This window comes from Sturnira hondurensis, unplaced genomic scaffold (assembly GCF_014824575.4).
Source record: "Sturnira hondurensis isolate 20B ecotype Veracruz unplaced genomic scaffold, ASM1482457v3 Scaffold0021354, whole genome shotgun sequence".
NCBI classification, from domain to species: Eukaryota; Metazoa; Chordata; class Mammalia; order Chiroptera; family Phyllostomidae; genus Sturnira; species Sturnira hondurensis.
The window spans coordinates 187,791-200,167 of record NW_028093985.1 but is presented as its reverse complement, the minus strand read 5'-3'; the positions used below and the strand labels follow the sequence as shown (position 1 = coordinate 200,167).

Below are 12,377 nucleotides of genomic sequence, written 5' to 3'. Positions count from 1 at the left end.
CCAATGTTTCTCTCTCACAGTGATGTTTCTCTCCCTTTTTCTCCCTCCCTTCTTTCCCTAAATTAAATAAATAATTAAAAAAAAAATTTTAAGGGCAAAAATACATACTTCGATATTTAGTGAAGGCACAGCACAGCAGTCAGCACTACTGCTAGGCATTAAATCTGTCTCAGTTTGCAGCAATGTCCCAGTGTCCTCTGGTACATTTTCCCTTAGAGAAATGTCTTTTTTTCCAGTTTTTTGCAAATCTGCCACCATTTCCTCCTTGTCACTGATCTCTTCTGATCCATTTTCCATCCAGGAAATTTTTCCAGTTTCTCTCAAATCTGCCTCTGTTACCTTAATGGCAGCCATCTTTCCTGATACCATTTCCATCGGGGAAATGTCTCTTCCAGGTTCTTTCACGTTCATCTCCCTTTCCCCTATGGCACTCATCCCTGCTGGCTCCTTTTCCCTCGAGGAAATTTCTTTTTCAATTTCTTTCAAATCTGTCTCCAGTTCATCTATAGTTTTGACCCCTGGGGACTTTTCTTGTGCAGATATTTCTCTTCTTTCAGTTTCTTCCAAATCTGTTTCACCTTCCTCAGTGGCATTAGAAACCTCTGGCACCTTCTCCCTTGGAGAAATCTCCCCTCCGATTTCTTTCAAACCTGCTTCCACTTCCTCAGTGTTGTCCTCTGGGGCATTTTCCTGGAAGGCTATTTCACTTGTGGTTTCTTCCAACTCTGTCCCTATTTCCTCAGTGGTGTAAGTCACCTCTGGCACCTTCTCCCTTGGAAAAATCTCCCCTCCAGTCTCTTTCAAACCTGCTTCCACTTCTCCTACAGTGTTGTCCTCTAGAGCATTTTCCTGTGGGGATGTTTCTCGCCTCCCAGTTTCTTCCAACTCTGTCTCTATTTCCTCAGTGGTACCAGTCACCTTTGGAATCTCCCTCCTTGGAGAACTCTCCCTCCCAGTTTCTTTCAAATCTGTTTCCATTTCTTTCAACTCTGTTTCCGTTTCCACAGTGAGATCACTCATTTCTGGTACCTTCTTCCTGGGAGAGACGTCTCTTCTCCCAGTCTCTTGCAACTCTGCCTCCGTTTCCTTGGCAGTGTTAGCTTCTACCAGTACCTTCTCCCTTGGTGCGGTTTCCAGCTTTGCTATCTTTTCCCCAGAGGCAACAATATCTTCCTTTGAGAAAATCTCGCTTCTTCCGGTTCTTCTTCCTATATTTGGTTTTGGTTTTTGAAATCGATTCTTTAAAATTGGAACTTGTTTGAGTATATTTGCTTTATTATGGTCTTGAGTACTACGAGGGGGGAAAAAAACACAATCAAATTTTAAACCAGATTGACAGTTGAAGAGATGTGGTTGAGAACTCACTACTAAAACACCAGGAACTCTCATTTTAAAAAAATAAAAAATAAAAAACCAAGAAAGTCCCAGAAATCTCTGGGTAAAATTTAAAATTAAAAGAGAAAAAAAATTCTTCTACCTTTTTAAAGTTATGGCGAATTTTTAAAATAATTAACTATATCTATTTATAGACACTCATATATGGAGAAAAGTCTATCAGTAAGGTCAGTTAGAGTAGCAGCTAATTGGCCCTGAATAGTTTCTTCCTAATTGTTGTCCACACCATTCTTTGCAGATACTGGCTTAGAAAAACCCACCAGGCTCTTCTTCACTGGAGCTAGCGCGATTTCTGTCTGTTAGTCCTACATCTTTTCCCCGACTATACTTTATGAACATACACCTTTCCATAGAGTTAAGGAACTCATTCATATGGCCAAACCTGACTGGCATCTCAAACAACTAGATAGAGATATGACTTGAACAAGATACAGCCTTATGACTAAGAACTAGGTTCACACATCCTCACTTTTAAAAACAATTAAAAATTATATCTCCTGTACAAGCATTTATCTGAGAGCTATGATTTCATAATAAAAATTGGGAATATAAGGGAAAATTAAATACACAGTATTTTGCAGTCTGCTGAATGCTATTGGGCATACAACAACCACTATCTTGAACAAGTACCTTGTTCTCCAGAAGAGCAGCAACACTTTTGTTTGTGTTTTATCATTTTATCGAGATAACACTAAATGGTAAAAGCCAATAAAAATATATTAAGTGAATGAGGGGCGGAAATGGGAGGGAGGTGGGGAGCCCTGGGGGGGTGGGATGGGATGGGAGTAGAAGACAGAAAACTGTACTTGAACAATAGCTAAATTTAAAAAGTAAAATAAAATTATGTGTATGTGTGTGTGTGTGTGTGTGTGTGTGTGTGTGTATTAAGTGAATGAAAGAGCTCTTAGTGTCTGGTTAAGAAAGGTCATTAATCTTGGACAAAAGCGAGATCAAATGAAACACTAGATTTACGCACCAATGTTAATGTGAACAAGCATATAAACTTAACAGCTTTTTAAAAAAGATTAAAAACAATGCTGTGCTTATTTGAACTTGTCTAGGTCCTAAGCTATCTTTTTTATTGAAACATGTGTTTTACAATGCAATTTTTTATAACACAGGTTCTTAGGAACAAGACTGCTTTTCAAATTATACTTGTTTATATAACTGAGATTTTTTTTAGACTATCATTAACTTTAGCAATCAATAATATTTAATATAAAATTAATACCAATTGTTAAAGGAAATTTAATTTGGTTAGTCCTCAGTGGATTTTATTATGTTTTATGATAGTTTTTATCTCCATCCAGAAATATCTAGCTTTAAAGGAGGTTCGAACTCAAGCAATCTTAGTTCAATCATTACTGGAAAAGACACAAAGTCACATTTTAAACACTACATATTCTTAAAACATCTAAATGTTTTAAGCAAAGGGTTTATTAATGATTTAATTACTTCAGTATCAATTCAGATTTTAAGATATGAATATAAAATGTTATGATTATATTCTGTGTGCTTAGATTCTAAGCAATTAAAGGACTTTGATGAGCTTTACTTTTATGGATAAATACTCAGCACCACATTACTAGGAGTTCGTGAACAATTAATCAACAAATAGTTCTAAGCACCTATTACATGCCAGAAGGCCATGTTCTAGGAACTGGAAATATAGATGTGAACAAGACAAATCTCTTACAGAGCTCGTATTAGCTGCATAATTAACTGAAGGGCAGTACCTGAGATTAGAAATCAGATGTGCAATTGTACTTGATTACTTCTCAACTTAAAACATACAGTGGTCTACAACTCTCCCCCCAGATGGTAAAATTTAAGGGGAGAAAAAAACAAAAAAAGAGGATCACAACTGGAGAAGGTTGGAGAAGGTAAGAGAAGGAATGTGAACAAAACTACAAACCTGTTCCATGGTCCACATGTGTTTTTCCAAAATATAGAGTTTAAGAGTCAATAAAATACTTATAAACCTCCTTAAGATAATCATCAACCATGACAGTAACCTCAAAATATTTATATTAAGTACATAGGATGTAAATTAGCCCAGAGATATAAGTTTAAAAGACATATTTGCTAATTTATGTAATCAAGAAAAAATTTTAATGCATTCTTTATCTCAAAGTCTCTTTCTCTATTTTCTCTTCCCCTTGAATCTTGAACAGTTCAAAGTGTTTGGGGAAGGGGGAGAACTGCCTATTACATATAAAGAGGCATATGATTTGATAAAACACAGAATCTTAGAATAGTTTGTTTTTTTTTTAAGGATGTTGGAGATTCAAAGACCAGAAAGACCACGTGATAAAACAGAAAGGACACTGCCTTGAAAAGTTGTTGAGATCAGACTGGATATTAGTTACATACAGTACCTACCAGGTTTCTAAAACCCAAGACCACTAAGAGAAAAACTTAATTTTATACAAAGTCACATGAACTATTAAGTAGATTCTAGCTTAAAATGAAATAAATATAAACAAAAAATCCAAACTGTCAGATATCTGTAACTAATAACTGTATCAGAGATTATGTAACAAGTAATGTCATATCCCAACTATCAGACATCTAAGTAATAACTGTCAGAGATATGTAATAAGTAATGTCCATGATTCTTCCCAGAAATTCTATAGCAGAGTAGTAAACTAGTTTGGGGTGGGGGGGAATGCGGTACAGGGAGGAAAATACACAAGAACAGAGGAAGAAGAAATAAAGGGATTTTTCCATCTTCTAATAAAGATCGTCCTGAAAATAAAGAACTATTTTTAGTTCGGGAAATCAAGCTTTCACTCGCAGGTTAGGCAGTATTTAAAGAGGCTAATACAGCTGTAAGAAAATTTAGAATAAGCCAGACTTTAAATATAAAAGACTGAAAAATATATAAGTAATTGTTGAAACTAGATAGTAGGTACACAGGAGTCCATTATTCTGTTCTCACTACTTTTCCAAAAGAAAAAAAATTAAAGTATACTAATAATCCTATCAGTCTAGCTTGCTGTCCTCTAAAGGGAAAATAACAAATATAGTTTTGGCTGTGAGATGTATGGGGGTTTTTCAAATATATTTTATTGATTATGCTGTTACAGTTATCCCACTTCCCTCCTTCATTCCCCTCCACCCTGCACACCCCCTCCCACCCATGTTCCCTCCCTTTAGTTCATGTCCATGTGTCGTAAGTTCTTCAGCTTCTACATTTCCCACGCTGCTCTTGCCCCCCCCCCGTCTATTTTCTACCTACCATCTATGCTACTTACTCTCTGTACCTTCTCCCCAACTCTTCTCCTCCCACTCCCCTGTTGCTAACCCTCCCTGTGATGAATTGCATGGGTTCTTACGCATGGGTTTTACATAAAATTTATGTAAACCTTTAATAAAAGCAATGTGACCAAATCTAATCCCAAGGAACCAAATATTTAAAAAATAAGTAGCGTTTTCACATTTGGACAGAAGACATCCAATTTAACATGCATGTTAAATGATAATCTTATCTATGTTAACCCAAGGTCTAATTTGTGATGAGTAGCTCTTTTTAAATAATCCCATAACTGAGAAACTGACATGAAAGCTGTGATATAAACTGCCTTGAAAAATGAGTTATATTTCTAAATATTATGTAACTTGATATACAGAAAACAAATCAGTCTGATCTTCTTATTTTTAAAACTTAACTTCAAAAATTTTTATAAATTTAAAAATTATATAATCGATAAGATGATGCTTACCTTAGACATTCATTCAGAGACATGGGTTCATCTGGCTGAACATTTTGAAAAGTATCTCTTTTTTCAGATTGTGATGTAATGTCTTCACACTCAAAATTTTTACACGACTGATCTATCTGTTCAGGAGTCTTAGTAACAGACACATTTTAAAAAAAAACATTAGATTTCACAATGAAACCATTTATAAAATATAAAAGATTTCAATAAAAACTGTGCCAATTTGAGTACCAAAAAAAACCAAGTAAACATTTCAAAATATAAAATGATATTCAAGGGATGCTTTTTAATGTTTTTTTCTTCACCTTAGAAAATTTCATAAGCCACACCTTTTACCTCATCTCAAAGCCTGTATTTTTCTCCCAATCAGAAAGCAAGTATCATATTTTGCTGCGTATAAAGCATAACTTTCTGCCCAAATTTTTGAGGGAAAAATAAGGATGCACATTATACATGGGTATTACTAATTCCGTAACTAAATAAATGTTTTTAATGCTTTTATTTACACTTACCCATTAAAAGTACAACTCTACAAAGTAATAATGCTGTCCATATGCAAACTAAAACCCTGGAATACGATAATAGGCTTAGTTTCTAGATATAAATAAATAAATAATTGAATGTAAAAGTTAAAACAAAAGGTTTTTTTTCCTGCAAGTCTAGGCCAAAAATGTGGGTGCGCATTATACATGGCAAAATATGGTAACTGCTCCAGTCTCAACTGTAAGAATTATCCCCTGGTGTCTATTTTTCTGAATGCCATCTTATTATTATAATCGCACTATAGACCTTGGAGATTATAAGAAGAAATTCAATTATAGCAACTGTTACCCTTATCATGAAGATTTGTTATTATATAGATAATCTAAAATCCATAGTCTTTGTTCTTAAGATTATAATTTAGTAGGGAGTTTTTAACATTTTATTCAGTTTAAGCCAGCATTAAAATCCACACATCTAGCCATATTTTCAAAAGGGAAGTGTAATTCAAAACCTGCAGAGTATTAGGGGAATGCAAGTCCAAATGAGGCAGGGTAAAAGCTGATGATCCAATCACATTAATAATGCTCAAAATCCAGAGTGTTGCATGGCTTTACAATTAACAAAGCAGCTGCCTTTGAGTTTTGGCCTTATATTTAATGAACAATGTACACAATTGTATAGCACTGCTGTTGGAAAAAAGGGGAAGGTGAAAGGAGGCTTATGTACTTGTTTAACAAAAAAACTGGGAGGAATCAGAGTACTTACATCTCTGTCAATACAAGATGCACATTCATTCTTTTCTACACTGGCCCCAATTTCTTCCTGTGGTGCAAGAATTTCTCTTCTTTCAGACGCTTTACCTACATTTGGCTTTGGCCTTTGCAATCGGCCCCTCATTAGTCGTGCAGGTCTGAAAGCCTTTGGTTGATCATCTTCCCGCAGACCCACTTTTTCACTCAAACTAGAACAATTACAAAGGAATAAGATCAATGAAGTCACATACTTGCTTATTTTCAGTATTCCCTTCTCTTAGGTATAAACAAATAAACCACTTATAAAATAATTCACCAGTGTCCTCAAGAACATCCTTCAAAGATACTTATACTTCTACACTTTGACCCTTTAAAACCAAGACACAATCCTGAGTATGAAAAGCATCTTAAAATCCAATTTTCATCATAAATACAGAAAAATCTACACCTGACAAGCATGTAATACAATTCCCCACTTAGGACAATACTGTGTAATGTACACTTCCAGGGCACTGGAATCAGATTGTAGCATCAATGCACAGTTCATAATCACTGTTCAGATTCATACTGGAGCAATGTCTCTTACCGACTTCCACTGCAAATTAAATGTTCCTTTTTGCAACCCCTTGCTATAAATACACTTATCCAGAAACACATAACTTACCCATTAAGTTATCTAACAAGACTTTGTTAACAATCTTTTTTTTTAATTTTTGTCTTTTTTTAAAAGATTTTATTTATTTATCTTTAGAGAGGAAGGGAAGGAGAGAAGGAAAGAAATATCCATGTATGGTTGCCTCTCGTAAGTCCCCTGCTGGGAACTGGCCTGCAACCCAGGCATGTGCCCTGACTGGGAATCGAACCGCAGACAAGTGGTTCACAGGCCTGTCCTCAATCCACTGAGCTACAGCAGCCAGGAGACTTTGTTAATAATCTTGTTAATAAGTTGAGGAAGAAAAGTAATTGCTAACTCAACGGAACCATCTTATTATTTATTTCTACCATACAGGGGTGGACAAAAGTAGGTTTACAGCTGTTTGAATGGAAAAAGACATGCAGATTATTTGTAAGACTAACATAAAGTGCATACTTACAACTGTGAACCTACTTTGTCCACCCCTGTCTTAAGTATAAAAAGCATTACTAACATGTTCCAACAATACCTACTGTTAAAAATGCACCTGAACACCCTGACTGGTGTAGCTCAGTGGATTAAGTGCGGGCCTGCAAACCAAAGGGTTGCAGGTTAGATTCCCAGTCAGGGCACATGCATGGGTTTCTGGCCAGATCCCTAGTAGGGGGCACACGAGAGGCAACTACACATTGATGTTTCACTCCCCTTCTCTCCAAAGTAAATAAGATCTTTTAAAAAATGCACCTAAAGTACATAGCTGAAAATAAACTTCAGACGGTATCAAGTAGAAAACAAGTTATTACAATCATTACTGAGAATTACTATTTTTATTCTACTTCCTCTATACTTACTTAGGTATGGTATCAGCTTCTGAGTTCTTCCTCTCTGTATTCTCCATTCCAGAAATGTCAAATGAATTCATTTTATCCTTTTCCATGTGAATCTACGAATTCAATGTTTTACATTTAATCTACTTAACATAATAAGTTAAAACTTCGTAATAGTAAATGGAAATTAAAACAACAAAATCTGTTGTACTTCTAATTAGAAGAGAGTTTTAAAAACCATACATACAAAGTATTATAAAACAGAGTGTGAGGCAAAAGTAGGTATATAGTGTTCATATGGAAAATAATACAATAAATAATAAATAATAATACAAGAATAAGCTTGTGCCCTGGCCATTGTGGCTCAGTTGACTGAAGTGTCATCCTGTAGACCAAAAGGTTACAGGTTCAATTTCCGGCTAGGGCATATGCCTGGGTTGTGGCTGAATTCCCTGTTGGGGCATGTTCGGTAGGCAATTGATGGATATTTCTCTTTCTCTCTCTTTCTCTCTTTCTCTCTTTCTCTCTGGAATCAATGGATATACCCTCAGGTGAGGCTTAAAAGAAAAAAAACAGAAGAATAAACCTGTGCTTTGTACACTCACAACTGTAAACCTACTTTTGCCCAACCCTGTATCACCTCATACATTACTAACAAAAGCACAAATCACTATATCCTTTCTGGAAAGACTTTCGCCACTATGCATCAAAGCCTTAAAAATGTTCATACTTTCTGACCCAGTAATATGATAGTTCTAAGACTCCATTATAAAATATTTATATAAAGATTTAAGTACAAGGATGTTCATTGGAATATTATGCAAAATAGCAAATACTGGAAACAAACAAAATATTCAATAATGAATAAATGGCTAAATAAATTCAGTCTAACCCATTGATAGAATATTAAAGTCACTAAATCTTAAAAAAAGTTTTCAAAAGACATTTAATGATACAAAAAATATTTATAAAATGTTAAGTATCAAAGAAGGATACAAAACCAAATTAATACCATCACTCAATTTTGTAAACAAAAACCTAGAACTATGTATTAAAGGTCAGTTGTATCTGGATAATGAAATACAAGTAGTTTTTGTTTTAATTTTTACATGAATCTACATTTACCCTATTTCCTAGAATTTAAAAACATCATATATAATAATATAACTATATGAAAAAAATATGATAAAGAAGGTATTTCACAACAGAAAAAATTGGTAAAGTAACATTTTAAAACTATTTTAGCAAATATAAAAAACTGGTAACAATACATTGCTGGTGGAAATATAAAGAAACATTCATTTGATGCTTGCAGCAATGTGTAAACGGAGTTGCGTCTTTGTTAGTCCGGCAATGTACAAGAGCTATAAAAATACTAAAAATACTTTAACCTATTTATCTCACTACCTCTGAAAATTTATCCTTATTTTTATCCATGAGAAAGCCCTTTACAAAATTGTTTGCTTTTATTTCAAGAGGTACTTTTTAAATAAAAAAACTCTAAACATCCACCATTAAAGAAATGGTCAGGTAAATTAATGAACTAAGTTGATGTAACTATTAAGATGATCAATTAATTCAAAAAGTATAAATGAATAGTTTAGAGAAAAAAGTTTGAAATTTTATGTTATAAATAAAAACTATAGAAATGTTAAGAAAATGAATACAGAAATGTTTATATATATAAAAAGAGAGCTAAAGTTTATAAAGGATGGAGGAATGCATCTGTGTTTAGATAAAAGAATTGTGAATATAATTTCAGGTATAGCTATTTAAAAATATTTTGAATAAAAACTTTATATGTCAGATTTGTCATTACTAAGGATGTCTGAAATTTGTCCTAGGTTCTAAAAGAAAAATACATAAGCAGAAAACTAGTAAGACAAATTCGATATTAATGCACCATATTGTTTGGACCATAAGACGCACCTAAGTTTTAGAGAAAAACGAGGAAAAAATTTTTGAAGCGAAAAATGTGGTAAAATGTTTAATAACATAAATAACATAATATTGCACCAATGAAATGTAAACAGAACTCACAGCAGCATTAACAACCATTATTCCTCCCAAATGGCGGGGAGGAAGTCTTATAGTCTGAAAAATACGGTATACACTCTTGTATTTTTATTTTAGTATCAGTAACACTACTTTGTATATACAACTAAACACTTTCATTCCCAACTAAAAATTTTTATAATTTCAATTTCCATAAACTCTTTTATTACATACCTTTTCAAATGAAGTTTCTGAATGTAAACTCTTGCTCTCTGCATCTGTTTTACCTTGTGAAAGAACTGATTTCTTCCCAACAGCCCTTGATAAATTAGGTTTAGGTTTCTGGAATCGTCCTCTTGCCATCGGTTTAACATTTTCTGTTTGATCAGTTTCCCTAAAAAATTTACATTATTGACACGGCATTATTTTGCAAGCACAATAAATGAAATTCAACAATCTACTCAGAGCCAGAATATAAATCTTTTAAGCTTACTTACAATAAGAGTAGCAAAGAAAACTGAAAAAGAAGAACAATGAGGCATTAACTAACTTGTTCTGTCAGACCTTAAAAATAAAGTATTCAGCATCAATAATTAAAACACTGTGGGTCTTTCTGATATATGAAGCAGATAATTGAAACACAAGAGAAAATTGAGATGACCCCAAAATACACAATTTTAGTATCAAATAAAGGAAGTATTTCAAAAACAGTAAGAATATAATATAAAATAATGTAGTCTTAAAAATAAATATTAAAAAATATTGATGTAAAAACTGGTAACAATGGAGAATAAAATAAAATTAGTTCCACTCCTCGCATTGTACTTTTAATACGCTCCAAGTGAATCAACAATTTAAATGAAACTATAAAGAAAACATGGATAAGTATTCTTTTATAACCTTGAGGTGGGATTAGACCTAAAATTTGATTAAAAGTTCAGGAGCCATAAAAGGAAAAAAAACTGAGAAATTAACAACATAAAAATAAAAAAAAATTGCGTGGCTTGTATGGCTCAGTGGGTTGAGCACAGGCCTGTGATCCAAAGGACCACCAGTTTGATTCCTAGTCGAGGCATATGCTGAGGTTGTGGGCCAGGTCTCCCCAGTAGCGGTGCACAAGAGGCAACCACACATTAAAGTTTCTCTCCCTCTTTCTCCCTCCCTTCCCCTCTGTCTAAAAAATAAGTAAATAAAACCTTTAAAAATAAATAAACAAAAATTAAAAATTTTTACATGGCCTAAACAAACATGGCCAAATCAGAAATCAAACTACAAACCAAGAAAGCAGGTTTTGCAACTCATACCACAAGGCTTACCTCCCTAAAATATAAAAAACTCCTAAAAAAATACCATCAATAGCTAATTTATAAAGGACAAAGGGTATGCACAACTCAAAAAATAAAAAAATAAATGTAGCTTTAAATGTAAAAAAATGCTCAACTTCACTCCCAATAAGAAAAATACATACTGCCTAGTCAGGTAACTGTTAGGTGGAGCATCATCCCAATACATTAAGGTTGTGAGTTTGATCCCCACTCAGGGCACATACAAGAAATACAAGATGAATGCAGGAATAATAGAGTAACAGAGGGAGCGAGGAAGATGGTGGCAGAGTAGGACAAAGGATTTCGCTTCCCTCCACTCATCGGAGAAAAACCTGGCTGATCTGCAGAGGAGCGCAGCTGATACCCAACAGGGACCCAGCATATAGGAAGGCAGGACTTCAGAAAGTGTAGCAGACACTGAATGACCAGAGGTTGAGGAGAGGAGATGACCGCAGATCAACAAGGTACGAGGGAACAGTGCAGAGGCTGCAGGGCCTCCACTGGGCTGCGCCAGGTACCCTGGCCCAGTCGCCCTGGTCTCTGAGAGCCAAGGGTGAACAACAACAACCCGGGGAAAGAACTACTCACCGGCACCCTCTCTAACCAGCAGGGCACAGACTGGAAAACACCAGGAGAGATCGGTCTGCCTGTAGTGGCAGAGAGAGGAGTGGGCATTGGGAAGCAAACCAGAGAGCTCTGATAACCCGTGCACTCAGGCTGTGGTTGCCGACTTGGGGAACTGAGAGTCGCCTGTGTGTTCCCGGTAGTGCGGGACCTGAGCTGGCGCTCCCACAGTCTCGGGGAGCTGTGGGCTACTGGCAGGGCCCCTGGAAGAGAGCCAGTCATCAGCTCCCTCCCTACCCGTCACAGACTGAGAAGCATCAGGAGTCAGGCTGTGGCTGCCTGCTTGGAAGAATTGTGAGTTGCCCTGTGTGTTCAGCCACAGCACTGGGAAAGGTCCAAGCCCAAGCCTGCGAGACCGGGAAAGCCTGGCTGGGAGCGCGCACCCTCACGCCAGAACAAGGCTGGGAAGCCTGGGGAAAAACCTGCTCTCGGTGGGGCGCTGGAGAGCAGGCCAGTCTGGATCTTGGAAGGGCACTAGCGAGACCAGTTGACTTCACCAAGACGAGAGAAAGGCAACATTAATAGCCCCTCAGGCTGCTATAGCTAATGAGACCAGAAGAAAAGGTTTGACCAGCGGGAAACCAACAAGAGGAATAGGTGGAAGCGGAGAACACCAAGAT

The 12,377-nt window shown here is 35.7% G+C and overlaps 1 protein-coding gene across 2 annotated transcripts in view; it reads right to left on the bottom strand.

The window, feature by feature from the left end:
• Positions 1-12,377, bottom strand: part of BDP1 (BDP1 general transcription factor IIIB subunit) — a 109,345-nt gene that overhangs the window by 50,886 nt on the left and 46,082 nt on the right. For both annotated transcript variants that reach the window (XM_037032431.1, XM_037032432.1), the window contains exons 13-17: positions 10,043-10,202; positions 7,838-7,929; positions 6,366-6,561; positions 5,121-5,248; positions 109-1,291 (exon numbers count right to left, since the gene is read on the bottom strand). In XM_037032431.1, the coding sequence (XP_036888326.1) occupies positions 109-1,291; positions 5,121-5,248; positions 6,366-6,561; positions 7,838-7,929; positions 10,043-10,202 (1,759 nt within the window). The remainder of the gene's footprint in view (positions 1-108; positions 1,292-5,120; positions 5,249-6,365; positions 6,562-7,837; positions 7,930-10,042; positions 10,203-12,377) is intronic.